The 22,538-nt window shown below is 44.3% G+C and overlaps 1 protein-coding gene across 1 annotated transcript; it reads right to left on the bottom strand.

Moving 5' to 3' along the window:
• Positions 1 to 2,834: 2,834 nt before the first annotated feature.
• Positions 2,835 to 22,501, bottom strand: hadhb (hydroxyacyl-CoA dehydrogenase trifunctional multienzyme complex subunit beta). The gene is made up of 16 exons (XM_017714723.2): positions 22,350 to 22,501; positions 18,755 to 18,830; positions 17,274 to 17,315; positions 16,322 to 16,412; positions 14,165 to 14,209; positions 13,803 to 13,902; positions 13,511 to 13,598; positions 12,767 to 12,954; positions 12,257 to 12,437; positions 11,866 to 11,987; positions 11,417 to 11,496; positions 8,568 to 8,615; positions 7,220 to 7,307; positions 4,960 to 5,034; positions 4,500 to 4,664; positions 2,835 to 3,616 (listed from the first exon to the last, which is right to left on the bottom strand). The coding sequence occupies exons 2-16, from the start codon at positions 18,819 to 18,821 to the stop codon at positions 3,581 to 3,583; spliced, it is 1,416 nt and encodes a 471-aa protein (XP_017570212.1). The 5' UTR covers positions 18,822 to 18,830; positions 22,350 to 22,501; the 3' UTR covers positions 2,835 to 3,580.
• Positions 22,502 to 22,538: the final 37 nt, after the last annotated feature.

Genomic DNA, 22,538 nt, shown 5'->3' with positions numbered 1-22,538 from the left:
CTACACTGTGTCTATTCTAGAGTTCTACACTGTGTCTATTCTAGAGTTCTACACTCTGTCTATTCTAGAGTTCTACACTCTGTCTATTCTAGAGTTCTACACTCTGTGTATTCTAGAGAGAGTTCTACACTCTGTGTATTCTAGTGAGAGTTCTACACTGTCTATTCTAGTGAGAGTTCTACACTCTGTCTATTCTAGTGAGAGTTCTACACTCTGTCTATTCTAGTGAGAGTTCTACACTCTGTCTAGTTCTACACTGTCTATTCTAGTGAGAGTTCTACACTCTGTCTGTTCTAGAGTTCTACACTCTGTCTAGTGAGAGTTCTACACTCTGTCTAGTGAGAGTTCTACACTCTGTCTAGTGAGAGTTCTACACTCTGTCTATTCTAGAGTTCTACACTCTGTCTATTCTAGAGTTCCACACTGTCTATTCTAGTGAGAGTTCTACACTGTCTATTCTAGAGTTCTACACTCTGTCTATTCTAGAGTTCTACACTCTGTCTATTCTAGAGTTCTACTCTGTCTATTCTAGTGAGAGTTCTACACTCTGTCTATTCTAGTGAGAGTTCTACACTCTGTCTATTCTAGTGAGAGTTCTACACTCTGTCTGTTCTAGTGAGAGTTCTACACTCTGTCTATTCTAGAGTTCTACACTCTGTCTATTCTAGAGTTCTACACTGTCTATTCTAGAGTTCTACACTCTGTCTATGCTAGTGAGAGTTCTACACTCTGTCTATTCTAGAGTGAGTTCTACACTGTCTATTCTAGAGTGAGTTCTACACTGTCTATTCTAGAGTGAGTTCTACACTCTGTCTGTTCTAGAGTTCTACACTCTGTCTATTCTAGAGTTCTACACTCTGTCTATTCTAGAGTTCTACACTCTGTCTATTCTAGTGAGAGTTCTACACTCTGTCTATTCTAGTGAGAGTTCTACACTCTGTCTATTCTAGTGAGAGTTCTACACACTGTCTGTTCTAGAGTTCTACACTCTGTCTGTTCTAGAGTTCTACACTCTGTCTATTCTAGAGTTCTACACTCTGTCTATTCTAGAGTTCTACACTCTGTCTATGCTAGTGAGAGTTCTACACTGTCTATTCTAGAGTTCTACACTCTGTCTATTCTAGTGAGAGTTCTACACTCTGTCTATTCTAGTGAGAGTTCTACACTCTGTCTATTCTAGTGAGAGTTCTACACTCTGTCTATTCTAGTGAGAGTTCTACACTCTGTCTGTTCTAGAGTTCTACACTCTGTCTGTTCTAGAGTTCTACACTCTGTCTATTCTAGAGTTCTACACTCTGTCTATTCTAGTGAGAGTTCTACACTCTGTCTATTCTAGAGTTCTACACTCTGTCTATTCTAGAGTTCTACACTCTGTCTATTCTAGAGTTCTACACTCTGTCTATGCTAGTGAGAGTTCTACACTCTGTCTATGCTAGTGAGAGTTCTACACTCTGTCTATTCTAGAGTTCTACACTCTGTCTATTCTAGTGAGAGTTCTACACTGTCTATTCTAGTGAGAGTTCTACACTGTCTATTCTAGTGAGAGTTCTACACTGTCTATTCTAGTGAGAGTTCTACACTCTGTCTGTTCTAGAGTTCTACACTCTGTCTGTTCTAGAGTTCTACACTCTGTCTGTTCTAGAGTTCTACACTCTGTCTATTCTAGAGTTCTACACTCTGTCTATTCTAGAGTTCTACACTCTGTCTATTCTAGAGTTCTACACTCTGTCTATGCTAGTGAGAGTTCTACACTCTGTCTATGCTAGTGAGAGTTCTACACTCTGTCTATTCTAGAGTTCTACACTCTGTCTATTCTAGTGAGAGTTCTACACTGTCTATTCTAGTGTAGAACTCTCACTAGAATAGACAGAGTGTGGAACTCTAGAATAGACAGTGTAGAACTCTCACTAGAATAGACAGAGTGTGGAACTCTAGAATAGACAGTGTAGAACTCTCACTAGAATAGACAGAGTGTGGAACTCTAGAATAGACAGTGTAGAACTCTAGAATAGACAGAGTGTAGAACTCTCACTAGCATAGACAGAGTGTAGAACTCTCACTAGCATAGACAGAGTGTAGAACTCTAGAATAGACAGAGTGTAGAACTCTAGAACAGACAGAGTGTAGAACTCTAGAACAGACAGAGTGTAGAACTCTCACTAGAATAGACAGAGTGTAGAACTCTCACTAGAATAGACAGTGTAGAACTCTAGAACAGACAGAGTGTAGAACTCTAGAACAGACAGAGTGTAGAACTCACTCTAGAATAGACAGAGTGCAGAACTCACTCTACAATAGACAGAGTGTAGAACTCTCACTAGCATAGACAGAGTGTAGAACTCTAGAATAGACAGAGTGTAGAACTCTCACTAGAACAGACAGAGTGTAGAACTCTAGAATAGACAGAGTGTAGAACTCTCACTAGAATAGACAGAGTGTAGAACTCTCACTAGAATAGACAGAGTGTAGAACTCTAGAATAGACAGAGTGTAGAACTCTAGAATAGACAGAGTGTAGAACTCTAGAATAGACAGAGTGTAGAACTCTCACTAGAATAGACAGAGTGTAGAACTCTCACTAGAATAGACAGAGTGTAGAACTCTAGACAGAGTGTAGAACTCTAGAATAGACAGAGTGTAGAACTCTAGAATAGACAGAGTGTAGAACTCTCACTAGAATAGACAGAGTGTAGAACTCTAGAATAGACAGAGTGTAGACTGTTTTTTTAAGCTAAAACCTTCAGAAAACTACTGGAAAACGTCCTCAGACCGTGTGTGGTTTTGCTCAGTTACCCTACCTGCGCCTAGTATGAGACAGAAAGACCAAAGACAAAATGCAGTTTTAAATTAATTATTTATTTATTTGCGAAAATGACTAGAAAAAGAAAATAAAGACACAATGGAAACAGTCGGCCTTGGCATCAACACATGCGAGCTTGAGTGAGTTTCCTTAGTTCTTAGGCCTGATTATAGACTCTATATTAAGAGCTAAAGCTAATCAGGAATCTGATACAACGGCAAATCAACCATCAATGCAATTCTTAAAAGAGGAGTTTGAACTGAGATCACAGAGTTATAACAGTCAAAAAAAAACAATATTCAGAAGAGTCAGCACGATATACACTTAAATAAGGTTCTCCAAGGGTTCTTTAGTAAAGAAAATGGTTCTACATAGAACGTTTATGAAAAGGCTTCTAGCCATCATCAGCAAATTCAGCATGATCTGAAAAATATTGAATGAAAATCATGCAAAGTTTTTGAGTGTTCATGGTTCTATACACCATTTCCTTCACTAAAGAACCCTTAAGAACCATCATTTTAAGAGCGTATAACTGCTAATAAGATCCTCTTGCTATAGTCGCCCCTGTGATTTCAGCCTCAGCACATACATTCAGATCACACTCAGACGTGCTCTCTCAAGGCATTACGGTGCATTATGTACAGGATCTGCCCTGCATTGCGTCTGTATGTATGTGTGTGTGTGTGTGTGTGTGTGTGTGTGTGTGTGTGTGTGTGTGTGTGTGTGTGTGTGTGTGTGTATATGCATGTTAGTTACAGATGATGCCACGTCACGTCCGGTCCTACTGAGGACAGGCCTCAACCAGCATGGCGTGGCCCTGAAGGAGAAGAGAAAGAGCGCGTTGGCCTGAGAGAAAAGTGCAAAAGGACAACAGAGATTCAAAACTGACACGTCAGCTAGAATAAACACTAAAGACTTTCAGATTCTGTCTGGGCTTCTTCATGAACATCAGCACGTTAATTATTTACTTATGCACTGAAATATTAAAAACATTCATTGTAGCGATGCTCGAAGGAAGGAAGGCAGGAAGGAAGGAACAAAGGAAGGAAGGAAGGCAGGAAGGAGGGAATGAAGGCAGAACGGCAGGAAGGAAGGCAGGAAGGTAGGAAGACAGGAGGGCAGGCAGGCAGGAAGGAAGGCAGGAGTGCAGGCAGGCAGAAAGAAAGAAAGGCAGGAGTGAAGGAAGGCAGGCAGGAGTGCTGGCAGGAAGGAAGGAAGGAAGGAAGGAAGGAAGGAAGGAAGGACAGAAGTAAGGAAGGCAGGAAGGAAGGCAGGAAGGAAGGCAGGAAGGCAGGAAGGCAGGCAGGCAGGCAGGAAGGCAGGAAGGCAGGCAGGCAGGCAGGCAGGCAGGAAGGCAGGCAGGCAGGAAAGGAAGGCACACAGTGATGAAAAGCATGCAAGTTCAAGGCCACTCGGCGCAGCTGCAGTGGACCATGTTTGAGTTTAATCTACTGCTCAAACTGCTTGGACGCGCCGCTGCTGACCAGCGGAGAGCGAAGAAACTAAACAGCTGTTTAAATCATCGTGTCTGATTTTCATTCTCGCTAAAACGACTCAAGTGGTAGATTTTTACACCCATTTAATCTTCCGTTTTCTTTCTTCCAGCCTTTTCTCTCTTTGGGAAAAAAAAAAAAAAAATCCATGGAATTCCCCTTCGTGTGCAGTTTCTCTGTACTGTCCACCCAGGTGTATGACCTTACCTGTCCTCCTGCAGCACATGCTGCCACCAGCCCGTATTGCCCCCCCTCTTTCTTAAGCCGGTGGGCTACCATAGTAACCAGCCTGCAGCCGGTGGCGGCGAACGGGTGTCCAAGAGAGAGCGATCCACCCCACAGGTTAAACTTCTCCATCGGTGGGGCGCCCACCTGAGACACCAGCACACACAGGGTTAAAACACATACAGGTATGCAAAATTCTGAACACCCCTGGTTGCTGATTTTCTAAGTTAAACCACCCATAAAATGGAACAAACTCAAATACAGTACTTTTTTTGTAAATTTTCACATATGTTTTATTTTTCCTCCCAAAATGTAAAATTCTGCAAATAAACAGGAACGGTGCTTTAAAACGTGCAGAGAACGAACGAACATCACTTCAAATCAACAAAAACATGCAATTTGACAAAGGGGCACAAACTTTTGCACGCAGAAGCACACTTGCCTTAGCTTTCCGGCCCATGCAGTTCTGAGCAAACCAGTCCGACTCCATGGCGGTCAGATTAGCCAAAACTTGGCCCTGTAAGGAACGAATATAAACATTACATTTTATCTAAAAAGCAGCAGCATAACATAAAAATGAAAAACATTGCGTATTCCATAAAACACTGGAATACACTGTGCACTACTGAACACCCAAAGACAGGATATTTAATGTTCAAACAGATAAACTTTATTGTTTTTTGTAAATATTCACTCATTTTGAATTTGATGCCTGCAACACGTTCCAAAGAAGTTGGGACAGGGGCGTGTTTCCCACTGTGTTACATCACCTTTCCTTTAACACTCAGTAAGCGTTTGGGAACTGAGGACACTGATTGTTGAAGCTTTGTAGGTGGAATTCTTTCCCATTCCTGCTTGATGTACAGCTTCAGCTGCTCAGCAGTCCGGGGGCTCCGCTTCATAATGTGCCACACATTTTCAATGGGAGACGGTCTGGACTGCAGGCAGGTCAGTCTAGTACCCGCACTCTTTTACTACGAAGCCACGCTGTTGTAACACGTGCAGAATGTGGCTTGGCATCGTCTTGCTGAAATAAGCAGGACGTCCCTGAGGAAGACGCTGCTTGGATGGCAGCAGATGTTGCTCCAAAACCTGTATGTACCTTTCAGCATTAATGGTGCCTTCACAGATGTGCAGGTTACCCCTGCCATGGGCACTAACACCCCCCCACACCATCAGAGATGCTGGCTTTTGAACTTTGAGCTGAAAACAAACCAGACAGTCCTTTTCCTCTTTGGCCCGGAGGACACGATGTCCCTGATTTCCAGAAACAGTGTGAAATGTGGACGCGTCAGACCACAGGACACTTTTCCACTCTGCGTCAGTCCATCTCAGATGAGCTCGGCCCAGAGAAGGCGGCAGCGTTTCTGGGTGGTGTTGATATGTGGCTTCGCTTTGCATGGCAGAGTTTTAACTTGCACTTGTAGATGGAGCGACGAACTGAGTTCACTGACAGTGGTTTTCCGAAGTGTTCCTGAGCCCATGTGGGAATGTCCATTACAGAATGATGTGGGTTTTTAATGCAGTGCCGCCTGAGGGATCGAAGGTCATGGGCATTCAGTGTTGGTGTTCTGCCTCGCCGCTTACCTGCAGAGATTTCTCCAGATTCTCTGAATCTTTTGATGATATTATGGACTGTAGATGATGAAATCCCTAAATTCCTGCAGTTGCACGTTGAGAAACGTTGTTTTTAAACTGTTGGACTATTTGCTCACGCAGTTCTTCACAGAGTGGTGAACCTCGCCCGTCCCTGCTTGTGAACGACTGAGCCTTTCAGGGATGCTCCCTTTATACCCAATCATGACACTCACCTGTTTCCAGTTAACCTGTTCACCTGTGGAATGTTCCAAACAGGTGTTGCAAAAAACAGCAGTTCATCCGTTTGAACATTAAATATCTTGTCTTTGTAGTGTATTCAGTTGAATATAGGCTGAAAAGGATTTGTTAATCATCGTATTCAGTTTTTTTTTATGTTTTACACAACGTCCCAACTTCATTGGAATTGGGGTTGTATTTTTTTGGACCAAAGCTTGTCTACTGTAAAAAAACTACTGTAAAGCAGCGTCTCTGATATCAAGCAGTGAATTCAAAACCATATCGGGTGGGAACTTTCTGTCAGGGAGCTTTTAGAGGTGGACGTCTGGTTCCTACCACCACCACTGTGAACAGTTCTGACCCGGTAAGTTCACATCAGACCAATGAGTCACTTTGTTTATATCTTAACCATTAAATTATGTAGAAATTTAGAAAAATCGGTGGAGTTCCCCTTTAAATGTGAACATCCAGCAGTACAGTGAATAAGAACCTTTTTAAACACGTCTCCATATAGAAGCTGGTTTTGTTCTGCAGGCCGGCGGTGTTGGACTGAGGGCTGTCAATCACACACTCATTAGAATATCAGGACCACGCCCACACAGTTCTCAGACAGGCCTGATCAGCCTTTTTAAACCTTGTTTTATTATATTTCTGTTTTATTATATTTCTGTTTTATTATATTTCTGTCTTTTTTCCTTTCGAACTTTGGTGGATGCTTAATATTTTACACCGTGTTCCCTGAGACTTCAAATATTGACTGATTAATGCGTTTATTATTCAGGTGATTATGGGATATGTCTGTAAAGCAACCTTGGGTTTGAGAAAGAGTGATAAAAATTGAACAAACGAAAAAGTGGGGAAAAAAAAAAAAAAAAAAAGACACTCACAGCGAACGCCTCGTGGAATTCAAACGCATCGATGTCAGCCAGCGTCAGGCCACTCCTCTCCAGAACTTTTGGGATGGCGTAGGTCGGGCTGAAAGATACACATCGCATTTTAGTCAATTTTCCGTGAAATAGAAAATCAGAAAAAGAGTCACTACAAACAGATTCAGACGTCTCCATAACTTTCTTAGTAAAACTCGTACCTTCCTCACTCTTACAACTACAACTTGCAAGGGTTTTAAACTAAAAGGCACAATTAAAAGGAAGAAAAAGAAAAAAGAAAGAAAAAAAAAAAAGAAAAAAAAAGAAAAAAGAAAAAAGGAAAGAAAAAGAAGAAAAAAAGAAAAAGAAAAAAAAAGACAACATGCCTTGCAAGAGCTTACAAAACAAACAAACAAACAAACAAACAAACAAACAACTAAATAGCAACAACCCTCAAATGCTTCATAAGTGATGAAACAGAACGAGGCGTATCAAATATTTCCACATGATTTTTAAATTTATGTTATTTTAATCTAACAGGCACTGTAGACTGTATAACAGCAATTCACAGTTCAGAAATCTTTTAGAAAGGGGACAAAATGAGGAAAAACCTTTTTATAAAAAAGGACCCACATTGGAAAAAATATGAACTATAAGATATAAAACGTGCCACGACTACAAATAAACAGTAAGTGTGCGTTAAAATGTGTGAACTTTCGCAGACGGGGCTCAGATCAACAGCCTTCTTACAGCGCGAGCTTCTGGCCACATCACCACATGTCCTATCCACAGTCTCCCGGCAAAATCCAGAGCGGTCGGTCAGCCTTACTGATGGTTCTATTCACTGGACAAACAATAACTCTGTCGTTGATGTGATTCTCTGTGTTAAACAGAGTTCATATATAATTTGACGTGTATCTATCAGTTGATCTGTCTGTCTGTCAAAAATATGAATATCCCAACTCAAGTATTTTTAAAATGACTTCACAAAAAGCAAAATGTGCCCCCCCCCCACCCCTCCCCCTATACACCAGTCTTGGTTTGGGGCCTGTTTTCGTGAAATACCAGGAGCAGAAGTTCTGTAAAAGAATAATGGGCTCGTTTTTCCGTCCCCGACTGAAAACCGCACCGACTCCTGTTTGAGCAGCGAACACTGGCTGAGCGCATCGAAGCAGCCGGAGCAGCTCGCAAATGTACACAGCATGCATAGTTTAAAACGAGCGATCGACACAAACAAACCGCAGCAGAGCCGCTCGCCGCTTTACCAGCACAACTACAAGCTCGACGCAACAAAAAAAACCCAGCAAAACAAAAACAGAGGGAACGAGAGAAGAAAGCCACGAGCGCTGAAAAGGAAGCTGTCACTCACCCCAGCAGAAGCTGGTCTTTAGGGTCCTGGGATACGTACACAAAATCTCTAAAACAAAAACAAACAAACAAGAACAACACAAAACTTTCAGTACCAAACACGCAGGAAGAAGCGGGACCCGCCCGCCGTGCCGTCGCTCAGTGTGTAGCATCGGGCAGGTGTTGTGTTGTGGACCTGAACAGCGGCTGTAATTGTGCAGCACTGTTACTGCTGTTACGGATCACTGTGACGTTATAATTATAGACCCTGTAGTGCTGTTATTCCTGTGCTTAGTGTGTAGCATCATTGTTGTGCTTATATTGTGTAATACCGCTTTGTTATTGTGTAACGTTACTGCTGTGCTTCTGTTACATTGTGTAGCATTGTTACACGTATTGGTACTGTGTAGAACTGCTGTTACTGTTACGCTGCGTAGTTATTTTATTGTTACTGTGTGGGACTGTTGTGTTATTGTTATATTGTTATTGTAGCAGTGATGCGGTATTATTTTGTGTAGCAGTGGTGCGGTATTATTTTGTGTAGCAGTGGTGCGGTATTTTTGTGTAGCAGTGGTGCGGTATTATTTTGTGTAGCAGTGGTGCGGTATTATTTTGTGTAGCAGTGGTGCGGTATTTTTGTGTAGCAGTGGTGCGGTATTATTTTGTGTAGCAGTGGTGCGGTATTTTTGTGTAGCAGTGGTGCGGTATTATTTTGTATAGCAGTGGTGCGGTATTATTTTGTGTAGCAGTGGTGCGGTATTATTTTGTGTAGCAGTGGTGCGGTATTATATTGTATAGCAGTGGTGCGGTATTTTTGTGTAGCAGTGGTGCGGTATTTTTGTGTAGCAGTGGTGCGGTATTATTTTGTGTAGCAGTGGTGCGGTATTATTTTGTGTAGCAGTGGTGCGGTATTATTTTGTGTAGCAGTGGTGCGGTATTATTTTGTGTAGCAGTGGTGCGGTATTATTTTGTGTAGCAGTGGTGCGGTATTTTTGTGTAGCAGTGGTGCGGTATTTTTGTGTAGCAGTGGTGCGGTATTATTTTGTGTAGCAGTGGTGCGGTATTATTTTGTGTAGCAGTGGTGCGGTATTATATTGTGTAGCAGTGGTGCGGTATTATATTGTGTAGCAGTGGTGCGGTATTATTTTGTGTAGCAGTGGTGCGGTATTATTTTGTGTAGCAGTGGTGCAGTATTATATTGTATAGCAGTGGTGCAGTATTTTTGTGTAGCAGTGGTGCAGTATTTTTGTGTAGCAGTGGTGCGGTATTATTTTGTGTAGCAGTGGTGCAGTATTTTTGTGTAGCAGTGGTGCGGTATTATTTTGTGTAGCAGTGGTGCGGTATTATTTTTGTGTAGCAGTGGTGCGGTATTTTTGTGTAGCAGTGGTGCGGTATTTTTGTGTAGCAGTGGTGCGGTATTTTTGTGTAGCAGTGGTGCAGTATTTTTGTGTAGCAGTGGTGCGGTATTATTTTGTGTAGCACTGGTGCGGTATTTGTGTAGCAGTGCAGTATTTTTGTGTAGCACTGGTGCGGTATTTTTGTGTAGCACTGGTGCGGTATTATTTTGTGTAGCAGTGGTGCAGTATTTTTGTGTAGCAGTGGTGCGGTATTATTTTGTGTAGCAGTGGTGCGGTATTTTTGTGTAGCAGTGGTGCCGTATTTTTGTGTAGCAGTGGTGCCGTATTTTTGTGTAGCAGTGGTGCGGTATTATTTTGTGTAGCAGTGGTGCGGTATTATTTTGTGTAGCAGTGGTGCGGTATTATATTGTATAGCAGTGGTGCGGTATTATTTTGTGTAGCAGTGGTGCGGTATTATTTTGTGTAGCAGTGGTGCGGTATTATATTGTATAGCAGTGGTGCGGTATTATATTGTATAGCAGTGGTGCGGTATTATATTGTGTAGCAGTGGTGCAGTATTTTTGTGTAGCAGTGGTGCAGTATTTTTGTGTAGCAGTGGTGCAGTATTTTTGTGTAGCAGTGGTGCGGTATTATATTGTATAGCAGTGGTGCGGTATTTTTGTGTAGCAGTGGTGCAGTATTTTTGTGTAGCAGTGGTGCAGTATTTTTGTGTAGCAGTGGTGCAGTATTTTTGTGTAGCAGTGGTGCGGTATTATTTTGTGTAGCAGTGGTGCGGTATTATTTTTGTGTAGCAGTGGTGCGGTATTATATTGTATAGCAGTGGTGCAGTATTTTTGTGTAGCAGTGGTGCAGTATTTTTGTGTAGCAGTGGTGCAGTATTTTTGTGTAGCAGTGGTGCGGTATTATTTTGTGTAGCAGTGGTGCGGTATTTGTGTAGCAGTGGTGCAGTATTTTTGTGTAGCAGTGGTGCGGTATTATTTTGTGTAGCAGTGGTGCGGTATTATTTTTGTGTAGCAGTGGTGCGGTATTATATTGTATAGCAGTGGTGCAGTATTTTTGTGTAGCAGTGGTGCAGTATTTTTGTGTAGCAGTGGTGCAGTATTTTTGTGTAGCAGTGGTGCGGTATTATTTTGTGTAGCAGTGGTGCAGTATTTTTGTGTAGCACTGGTGCGGTATTATTTTGTGTAGCAGTGGTGCGGTATTATTTTGTGTAGCACTGGTGCAGTATTTTTGTGTAGCAGTGGTGCGGTATTATTTTGTGTAGCACTGGTGCAGTATTTTTGTGTAGCAGTGGTGCGGTACCATATTGTTGTTACTATACTGTGTAGCATTGCAGTTATCAGTATAGTGTTATTCTCTGCAGCAGCGTTGTGTTACTATGACTGACTAACTGCTGTTATTTTGTTTAATACTGTCATTGTTTTGTGTAGCAATGTTGTGTTGGATTGTGTTTAAATTAAATTTCTCTTATTGTTGCTGTGTCATTGTTACTGTACTGAATTGTGTTGTTTACCTCAGGTACGCTTTAGGCTTGTAACCCATAGCGAGCGCTTTCTCTTCTGACATTATCAGCACAGCAGAGGCGCCGTCGGTCTAACACACACACACACACACACACACACACACACACACACACACACAGTGTTATATTTTTATACAATTTTTCACAAATCAGGATTTTTAGTTAGACAGAAAACTTCCGAATCCAACATAAGAGCCGAGGATCATTCCCATCACACAGTCTTCACATCGGGCTTATAGCAGCCCGGAGTTAAGTTTGGGGATTTGGAGCCCCCTGTGGTGGTGATATGTAACTGCAAGCAACTGCTACCATCAGTGCAGACACAGTGCACTGATATGATCAGCTGGTTTAACAGCCACGTCCAACTAGTGATGAACTACAATAGGTGGGTGGCGTCAATGTTAGTTGGACAGCAAAAACAAATATGACCGGTCACTGACCAGGTAGGAGGAGTTAGCAGCAGTGACGGTTCCATGCGGTTTGATGAAGGCGGGTTTCAGTTTGGACATCTGCTCCATGGTACTGGGCCGGATACCGTTGTCCTTGGAGACGATGTCCTTTCCTGCAACAACATAGCCAGAACAGCAGCATGACTCAAACACCTCGCGTCTCACTTCACTGACTGACCAGATCTCATATAGGACCCTTTAGGAAACCTCTCAATGCATCATAAAACTTTAGCTCAAAACATGCGAACGCTTTACTGAATACTTTACTGTAAGCATAATTATTATAATCCGATTACTTTAATCCACTCGTCTACAAATAATACTCGTTTGTTTCGTTTTTTAAAGACGTCCACCCTTTCGATTAAGGAATCATGAAGCCCACCAGGCACTTTGAAGTCGACGATGTCAGTGAGCAGACCCTCGTCCTGCGCCTTCTTAGCGAGCACGTGGGAGCGCAGAGCAAACTCGTCCTGGTCGAGCCGGGAAATGCCGAACGCAGCAGCCAAACGGTCAGCAGAGTGACCCATCATTTCTGCTGTGGAGAATTCAGACACTGCAGGGAGCTAGAAAGAGAGGGAGAGAGGGAACATACAAAAGAAGGGAATAAGTGAGCAAAGCACACAGAAACGAAAAATAAGATGAAAGAAAAAAGAAAAAGAAAGGAGAGGAGAAGAGGAGGACAGAGGAAAAGGGAAGAAGAGAAGAGAAACAAGACAGACGTTGAAGAAGAAAAGGGAAAGATGCACAGCGAGTTCATTTAAAATCCAAAATTAAAAGTTTCAGCTGCGGATCGTTACAGCCTTTCACAGCGGCTTCTGAACAGACTCATCAGCAGCATCTGAAGGGGAGAAGTCCTCAAGGGCAGTACGGTGCATTGTGGGTACTGTAGTACCTCAGGTACGAGGTGCGAGAGGCGAAGAGATCCCAGCAGAGACAGTCTGGCCCCGAGCGTCCTCGCCCTGTTTAGCGACAGCATCATCTTCCTCATTTTACGGCTGTGGCGAATCGGGACGTCCGACATGAACTCGACTCCGCCGGCCACGACTGCATCACACTGACCGGAGGCGACCAAGCCCACGGCTACAAAACACAGCAGACTCAACTTCACAGCACGGCACAGACACACTACAGCAGATACACCTCCCAGCCCCTTGCCCCCAGCCCCTTGCCCCCAGCCCTCAGCCCCCTGCCCTCAGCCCCCTGCCCTCAGCCCCTTGCCCTCAGCCCCCTGCCCTCAGCCCCCTGCCCTCAGCCCCCTGCCCTCAGCCCCTTGCCCTCAGCCCCTTGCCCTCAGCCCCTTGCCCTCAGCCCCCTGCCCTCAGCCCCCTGCCCTCAGCCCCCTGCCCTCAGCCCCCTGCCCTCAGCCCCCTGCCCTCAGCCCCTTGCCCTCAGCCCCTTGCCCTCAGCCCCTTGCCCTCAGTGCATTTCAATCAATTTTCCTTAATAGTAAAATTTTTCTAATAATTAGAAGCATTTTACTTTAGATTTACTTTTTATTTAAATATACTGGCTTTATTTTTGTCCTTTCATGGGTTTCTGTTACAGTAGACCGTTTTCTTTATGTGCCTGTGTTTATTAGCACTCAATGTATGAAATGTAATAATAATAATAATAATAATAATAATAATAATAGTACCTGTAGTCATGGCTTGGTTGGAGGAGATGCAGGCCATAGTCACAGTGTGAGCTGGAGTTTTATCTGAGAATCCGGCTCCCAGTGCAGCCTACACACACACACACACACACACACACACACACACACACACACACACACACACACACACACACACAATACAACTAAGGTCACAACAGCACTAAAAATTCTTATTCTTCTCCAAAGAAATTCACAACTTAATAACATTTAATTGGTGGTCACTTTAATGTCTGATGATCTGAATCCCAGTAAGCCAATTAACTCGTAGACTGACCTCTCTGGCCACATTGCTGGTCTTCACCTCCTGAATGACCGTTCCATAGACAATATAATCCACGGCTTCTTTAGGGAACGCAGTTCTGTTCAGCAGACCTCTGCACAAACACGCACCCACAAAAAACGAGGAAAAAGCCCACAAGATTTGTTTTAGAAATCGTCAATATCGAATTTGTTTACAGATATCAGTCTTAAAAGCACAGAAACAGCAGTGATTTAATCATGTAAAAACGAACAGGGTCCATGAACCCACACAAATGCCATACGTGGATCTCAGGGAAAATACTAAAATACAAAATAAATAATAGGGCATGGGCCCTTTAAATGTCATGAGCTTCACAAAGCTCTAACTGCACTTACTGCAGGGCGCCTCTGGCCAGATCATGAGCCATCAGGTCAGCGTATCTGTAAAGGAAAGAAACAAACTAAGCCATATAAACACTGAACTGAAGTGCCCTTAAAGAGTAACCATCTATTCTTTCATTTCAGGTCAATAAGTCACTTCAAAAATTCTGCTTTTAAAATATTAAAGCTGCACTGTGTAAGATTTGGGGATTTGGAGCCCTCTCTGGTGGAAACGTGTAATTGCATGCAACATGCAGAAGAACATTTGGTAAATGTGGAATGTGCTTCGGACCCCTTCCCTGAGCGGAAGAGTCTGATGACTGAACGAGAATTCAGTATAAACTTGGTGAAGGACACGTCTTCTGAGGAAGTGAGTGAATTATCCATCACTCAGGGCACATCCTTAACTTCTAATCCATAGCCATACTTACCCACACTACTGTTTCTCATTTTTTCATCCCTTGTTCTGTCCTTAGAGTCAAATAAATTTTCGTCACCAATCAAACTGTATTGCTTCTTTACTCATACTCATCACTCGGGGCAGGTGCCCAAGCTCTAATCCACAGACTCACTGACCCACACTCCTCTATATGTTGTTTTTTCATCCCTCACTCCTCCCTTAGAGTGCAATTCATTTTCTAACCCAACAAAGCCTCAAGCTGTCTTTTTCCCCAACAGCCACCAAAGTACATGTACTCATTCAGGGCAGGACCACCAGATCTAATCCACCGCCTGACCCGCACCCTTCCATATGTAGTTTTTTCATCCCTCGTTCCTCGTATTGACCTCCATAGTATCCGCTGCGCAACTATTCAGCGTTTCCTTCAGGAAAGGCACTTTTCTAGTCTATTATTGTCGTTGCATCTGTATCGGTATAATGTTGCTTTTGCATTTGACATCGAACCAGACCTTCTTTTCGAGGCTGCGTGTGAGACGTTAATACGCGAAGACGTACAACGTGGTATGAAAAACTCCCGACCAGATGCCTCTGAGCAGGGCAAACTCACCATATTTTAGCCTGGTTTTATTCTCTTCACTCAGTTTACCTTTACCTAACAAAAAGCTTTTACGTCATGCAGCTTTAAAATTTGCATACCTCACATAATGTGCTGTTCATTGGGGCAGTCGTGGGCTGGAGGTTAGTAAACCAGCCCTGTGACTGGAAGGCAGCCGGTTTGATTCCCTGAACCGACAGTATGTGACTGAAGTGCCCTTGAACAAGACACCTAACCCCCAGCTGGATAGGCCTGCCCACCGCTCCGGGCAGGTGTGCTCACTGCCCCCTAGTGTGTGTGTGCTCACTAGTGTGTATGTGGTGTTTCACTGCATGGATGGGTTAAACGCGGAGGTGAAATTTCCCTGCTGTGGGACTAATAAGGGTCACTTAATCTTAGTCTTAATTCTAAGCATGACATTAAATCAACAACTTTAAAGAGGAATTCCAGCCATTTTTTTTATTTCTGCACAATTAAAGTGCTGATATGTAAACAAAGTTCATTCAGAGTGACAGAAACTTACTGAGAGAGAATCGTTCACAGTGGTGGTGATGGGAACCAGATGTCCACCTCTAAAAGTTCCCTTACAGTAAAGTATCACATGAAACGGCTGAGAATACATTGTTTGATGTCTGACACATTGTTTATGATATATACTTATAAGCTTCTCAAAACTACGTCTAAATCTATTCATGGTGCGTTACAAGGCAAAATAAAGTCACATAAAGCTTCTTGTTTCAGATTTATCATTATTTTACATCCATCAATATTACATATAAAGCTCAGGAGACTCGTGTAGGTTCTCTGGTGGTTCTGGATGGTAAATAAAGTGTCTATATCTGTGTTGTAGTCATGGCGACGCCTGGTTCCCATCACCACCACTGTAAAGAGATCTGAACCATTTCACACCAAACCCACTCTGAATGGCTCATGTTTACATCTCAAACACAGAGTTATTCAGAGTTCCCCTTTAACATGAGGGACAGAGGACTTCACATTGAGCTTTATTATTCTAACATATTCTGGGACTACGGCTGACTGAGCACTGCAGGCATAGTAACCGTGACATTATTATCTCAGAATCACCCAATAACCAGGCAATTTTCATTTTTAGCCTATATTAACGTGATAAAAAGCACCCTATATTGATGACTAACAGACAGACATGTCTACTCACGTGGTGCCAGCCTGCAGGAACGGTGTGCGGACACCCTCCACCAAAACAACGTTCCTCACTCCAGGCTTGGACAGAGTCTTCTTACTTTTTGCTGTTAATACATTTTTAAAAATTATGAAAAAAGGTCATGCATTCAAAAATAAGGCACATCGAGTGCCCGACAGTTCAGTAAACACCTTACAGCCTGAGCTATGGCAAATATGCAAATTTAATAAAATCTTTAAAGGGCCCATATTGTGGAAAAACTGAATTCACTGAGTTTGATGAAGGTTGTAAACACATAACATTCACTCCCAAATCAATATATGGGAACTAAGTCACAACATAACACATTCTGAATACACCGCTTGACTGTGATGTCACAAAAACCTAAATATTTACATATCAGCGCTGTCCAATGAAAAACAAGCACCTCCAAAATATGAACTTTACAGGAGAAGGCAAAAACTCTCTTTCCTTTCAATGTAAGTCAATGTAATGAGATTTTGCTCCAAGTGGTTTTAGAGCATTTCTATTGGTCCATTCATCATGAAATCTGTACACAACGCACAGGACGGCCGGTCTGTTGAAATGATGTCGAAAACTAAAAATCGACAAAAATGGAGTTGCACGGTTTTTCACTGGACAGCAACCATATACCTGCCTATTCAGGCTACAGGAGTTTAGCCACGCCCACTCACGCTGAAGTAATATGTTGTCTTTCAAAACAATCTTGTTTTAAATGAGTCACATGGAGAGCTCATTTGCATATCAGTCATAAAGGCACAGCCAATAGATACAGAGAAGCTGGAAAATGGTCATGTTAACATGAATCATGGCTGTTTTTGATGCATTAAGCCCAATGTATGTTACACATGGGAACCAAAAAGAAAAATGTACCACATCGGTCCTTTAAATAAACCTTACAACATACATTCCACTCATAAGCCTTGGACTGTAGTGTGTCTTTCACCTTGAGCCTGCAGCGGAGCGGATGCGCTGAGAGCCCATGTTGCTGTACGGAGAGAAAGAAACAGAGAAATGAAGTAATATTAAGCTTTGCAAACTCACTGGAGATCAAGCCATTCATAGATTATCTGACTGAAAACGATCTGTTTATGGTCATTTATCCGCGATGAAAGCCAGGCGATCAAGTATGAACACAGCTGGCCATGTTTTGCCACGCCGATCAGCAAGCTTGACCTAAAAAATAAGGTTTCATTTTTGCAAATAATTATCAAAACAATAATATTTGACATTATTAATTAAAAAAAAAAAATTCAATACCACCACAGGCCAACAGGGGGACCACAACCCACTGATCACTTCTTAGATTTTTTTACTAGTCATTTTTTATACTTTTTCTTCTGTAGAGTTACTTATCGGAGATACGCTCTACGTTTTTGTCCAACAGGGACGACCTGCTTTGTGGGGGTCCTGGGGGGGCCTGAACATTGAAGAACAGGGTGCAGAGAAACAGACGGACAGTCTGTAACTGTAGACCTACAAAAGCGCTCCTATATGGTCAGTGGAGCTGATAAAATGGACAGTGAGTGTAGAAACAAGGAGGTGGACTTGAAGTGGTCAGTGTTTGACTTTTTAAATCCCAGATTCATTCAGTCATCTTCTAAGCCACTTATCCATCTGGGTTGGGGGGTGGGGGGGCCAGACACAGGCCATCACAGGGCAGACACACTCGCTCATGCCTAGCATCTCCTTTGATCTGTGGGACGAAACCCACACAGATACGGTGAGACAGAAAGGACCCTGGTCACCTGGCCAGCGAATTGAACCCCAGCCCCGATCCATCTGCTGCCAACGCAACTTCAGGACAGTTCGACACTAGTTCGGCTATGCCCACCTTGACGAACGTCATGCTCAGCGGTGGGAGGAGATCCCACCCACACATAAGTGTAGGGGCAGTCGTGGGCTGGATTAGGGAACTGGCCCTGTGACCGGAAGGTTGCCGGTTCGATCCCCAGCACCGTCAGTCCATGACTGAGGTGTCCTTGAGCAAGACACCTAACCCCCAACTGCTCCCCGAGCGCCGTGGATAGGGCTGCCCACCGCTCTGGGCAAGTGTGCTCAGTGCCCTCTACTGTGTGTGTGTATTCACTAGTGTGTATGTGGTGTTTCACTTCACGGATGGGTTAAATGCAGAGGTGGAATTTCCCCGTTTGTGGGATTTAAAAAGTATAACTTAACTTAGACTGAGTTATAAGCTAAATAAGAGATTAAACAAACAAACAGACGAAACAGTAAATAATACACCGCCACGATCTGGTTTCATCAGGGTGGACAGTCAGAATCAGAAGATTCTTCCTCGCAACACAAATCAATTCATCCTTTTTGTTTTGGTAGATCTGCGCCACGGGTTCATGAGGAGCATCGCTAATTTTTAGACCTTCTTATCAAATTAATGACCTGAAATAAAAGGGAAAAAAGGCTGCTTACCAAACTGGAGCGCCCTGGAGGAGTTCACCGGGCAGGTCCTCAGAGAATTCATCAACATAGACGCCATCCTTCAATTCTGATAAACAACAATAACAATAATTAAAAATAAATAAATAAAATAAAACAAACAAACAAACAAACAAACAACAACAACACTGTTACTGCAGATAGTGAAAACCACACAACGTCACCAGATTTTGTTGTTTCTCTATAGTTTCAGCAAACAGGACCTGAGCTGCTCTGTCAGAAAGATGGGGATGTATCTCCAGTGCTCAATCACACGAGCCCAAATAAATACGAGGTGGGAATCTCGACAACTCGGGATCCGACTTCATCTCAAGATACAAATATAAAGCAACCCCTGACGTATCTTTCATTTATCGAGTGCGCACTACGGTGTTTTTTCTGTATTGATCGTTTACAGCCAGTGCTGGTTTAGGTAAACGTGTACGTGGCCTTTACTCGTCATTATTAAGTGTTTCTAGCAGATTTAAGGCCTGCTGAGCCGCTAGAGGCTGAATAAGTGGATATAAATGACCTGATTCTCAATTTCAAACTGACCTCACAAAAACAGAGAATTCAAAACAGGACTTGGTAACTTAATTCTACTTAGAAAATCAATAAGACTAGTCATGTGATGAGAGGGGCACCCAAACCTTTGCCTGCAAATGTACATTACATTTTTCATTCCTATAACTGGACGGTAGTTTTTATATCGCTGCTGTCGGGAGAAAACCTCATATCTCCGTTTTTCAGTTTTTGGCTTAATTTGAAAATGCGCGTTGCCCAAAATGTCTTGGAAAAAATTCTGGTTCCATTGACTTCCATTAACAGGAAAGTATGTTTTCTCCTTCTCCTGTAAAGTTAACATTTTGGAGATACAAGGTTTTTGACATCACCTATAGAAGTTAAGCGAGACTTTTTAATCCCACAAACGGGGAAATTTCACCTCCGCGTTTACCCATCAGTGCAGTGGAACAGCACCCCTGCATAGACCTTACCAGGGAGGCTGAGGAGTGTGATTCCCCTGTAGTTGGAACACACCCCTCCGGTCCCCCTTTTTAAAAAGAGGCACCACCACCCCAGTCTGCCAATCCAGTAGCACCACCCCCGATGTCCACGCAATGTTGAAAAGGCGTGTCAGCCAAGACAGCCCCACAACATCCAGAGCCTTGAGGAACTCAGGGTGGTTCTCATCCACCCATGGAGCCTTGCCACCAAGGAGCTTTTTAACTACCTCAGTAATGGACGAGCCTATTCCCGTGTCCCCAGACTCTGCCTCCTCACTGGAGAACGTGTCGGTGGGATTGAGAAGGTCCTCAAAGTATTCCTTCCACCGCCCAATGACGTCTTCAGTCGAAGTCAGCAGCACACCATCTCCACTATATACAGTGCTAGTGGCACACTGCTTTCCCCTTCTGAGTCGCCTGACGGTTTGCCAGAATCTTTTCGGAGCCGACGCAAAGTCACTTTCCAAGGCCTCACCAAACTCCTCCCATACACGGGTTTTTGCCTTGGCGACGACTGAAGCTGCAGATCGCTTGGCCTGTCAATACCGGCCAGCTGCCTCTGGTGTCCAACAGGCCAACCATGTCCGGTAGAACTCCTTCTTCAGCTTGACGGCATCTCTCACCTGGGGTGTCCACCACCGGGTTCGAGGATTACCGCCCCGACAGGCACCAACTACCTTACGGCCACAGCTACAGTCAGCCGCTTCAACAATGGAGGAGCGGAACATGGCCCATTCTGAGTCAATGTCCCCCACCTCCCCCGATATCTGGTCTAAGTTCTGACGGAGGTGTGAGTTGAAGATCAATCTGACAGGTTCTTCTGCCAGACGTTCCCAGCAAACCCTCACTATACGTTTGGGTTTGCCTGGTCTGACCGCCATCTTCCCCCACCACCTGGTCCAACTCACCACCAGGTGGTGATCAGTTGACAGCTCAGCTCCTCTCTTTACCCGAGTGTCCAAAACACATGGCCGCAAGTCAGATGACATGACTACAAAGTCAATCATTGAACTGCGGCCTAGGGTGTCCTGGTGCCATGTGCACTTATGGACATCCTTGTGCTCAAACATGGTGTTCGTTATGGACAAACACAGAAGTCCAAAAACTGAACACCACTCGGGTTCAGATCAGAGAGGCCATTCCTCCCAATTACACCCCTCCAGGTCACACGGTCATTGCCCACATGAGCATTGAAGTCCCCCAGTAGGACAATCGAGTCTCCAGGAGGAGCACTTTCAAGCGTCCATCCCAAGGACTCTAAGAAGGCTGGGTACTCTGAACTGCTGTTCGGTGCATAAGCACAGACAGCAGTCAGGACCCATTCCCCAACCCCAAAGGCGTAGGGAAGCTACCCTCTCGTCCCCCGGAGAAAACCCCAACATACAGGCACCGAGTCGAGGGGCTATAAGAAAGCCCACACCTGCCCACCGCCTCTCACCATGGGCAACTCCAGAAAAGAATAAAGTCCAGCCCCTCTCAAGGAGATTGGACCCAGAGCCCAAGCTGTGTGTTGAGGTGAGCCCGACTATATCTAGCCGGTATCTCTCGACCTCGCGCACCAACTCAGGCTCCTTCCCCGCCAGTGAGGTAACGTTCCAAGTTCCAAAAGCCAATTTCAGCAACCGAGGATCAGAACGCCAAGGCCCACGCCTTCGGACACTGCCCGATCCACAATGCACCGCACCCCTACTACTGCCCCTCCCATCGGTGGTGGGTCGATGGGAGGTGGGGACTCATGTAGCTCCTTCGGGCTGGGCCCGGCCGGGCACCATGAATTAATGCCCGGCCACCAGACGCTCACTGGCGAGCCCCTCCCCCAGGCCTGGCTCCAGGGTGGGGCCCCGGTAACCCTGTTCCGGGCAGGGTACACAAGTCCTGCTTTCTTGTTTTCATGGGGGTGATTTTGGATCACACTTTGTCTGACTGGTCACCAAGGACCAGTTTGTCATGGGAGACCCTACCAGGAGCTTTGCTGCAGACAACATAGCTCCTAGGATCATTCAAGCACGCAAACCCCTCCACCACGATAAGGTGGTGATCCATGGAGAGGCCACCCAATTTCTCTAAATTTCTACATAATGAAAGGGTTACGATGCAAACAAAGCCACAAGCGTGAAATCCTCTACTTTAAATTCAGCCCACTGTTCTTTTCTCTTCATTTTCTTTTGCATTTGCCTCATAACTGTCATTATCATTCTGTGATGATGATGATTAAGAAGATGGATAGTTCAGACGCCTTCCCCGTAACTGACCCTGATCGCTTCAGTGGTGGAAAGCCCGTGACCTTTCACCTACTTCCCAGCCAGCGCGCCGGGTGACAAGGGCAGTCTGATCTAAACTGACCACACTGCGGTCCCAGCGGTGACCGTCCAGTCACGGCGCACGAACACGCACAGAAAACACGCGAAGGCGAACACGAACCGCTTAAACACCACATTAGTAGCAGCGCGGCGAGAGCCTGTCGCTCCTTAGCGCCCGAGCCCAGCCTGCGGCTCAGCGACGCGCGCACTGCGCATGTGCACGAGGCCGCTTTCGGTGAAACGGCTTCAGTCATTAAAGCGCGCAAAAGCCTGATTTGGCGCTACCTGCGATGATTCTGCGTTATAACGAAGTCTGCGCCTCCACCGCCGCCGCTGCTTTCCTGGGTCTGAACCAAGATGACAAACGCCTACAAAAAAAGCGCAGCTTAAAAGACCCCATCCTAGGAGACCTGGAAGGTGCCTGAATGAAAAGGCCCGCGAAACGTCTCGAATTGAGCTCGATTCGTTTAATTA

The sequence above is a fragment of the Pygocentrus nattereri genome, chromosome 4 (genome assembly GCF_015220715.1).
Source record: "Pygocentrus nattereri isolate fPygNat1 chromosome 4, fPygNat1.pri, whole genome shotgun sequence".
Lineage (NCBI taxonomy): Eukaryota > Metazoa > Chordata > Actinopteri > Characiformes > Serrasalmidae > Pygocentrus > Pygocentrus nattereri.
The sequence above is the reverse complement of the archived record's forward strand: the minus strand, read 5'-3'. Positions and strand labels throughout refer to the sequence as shown.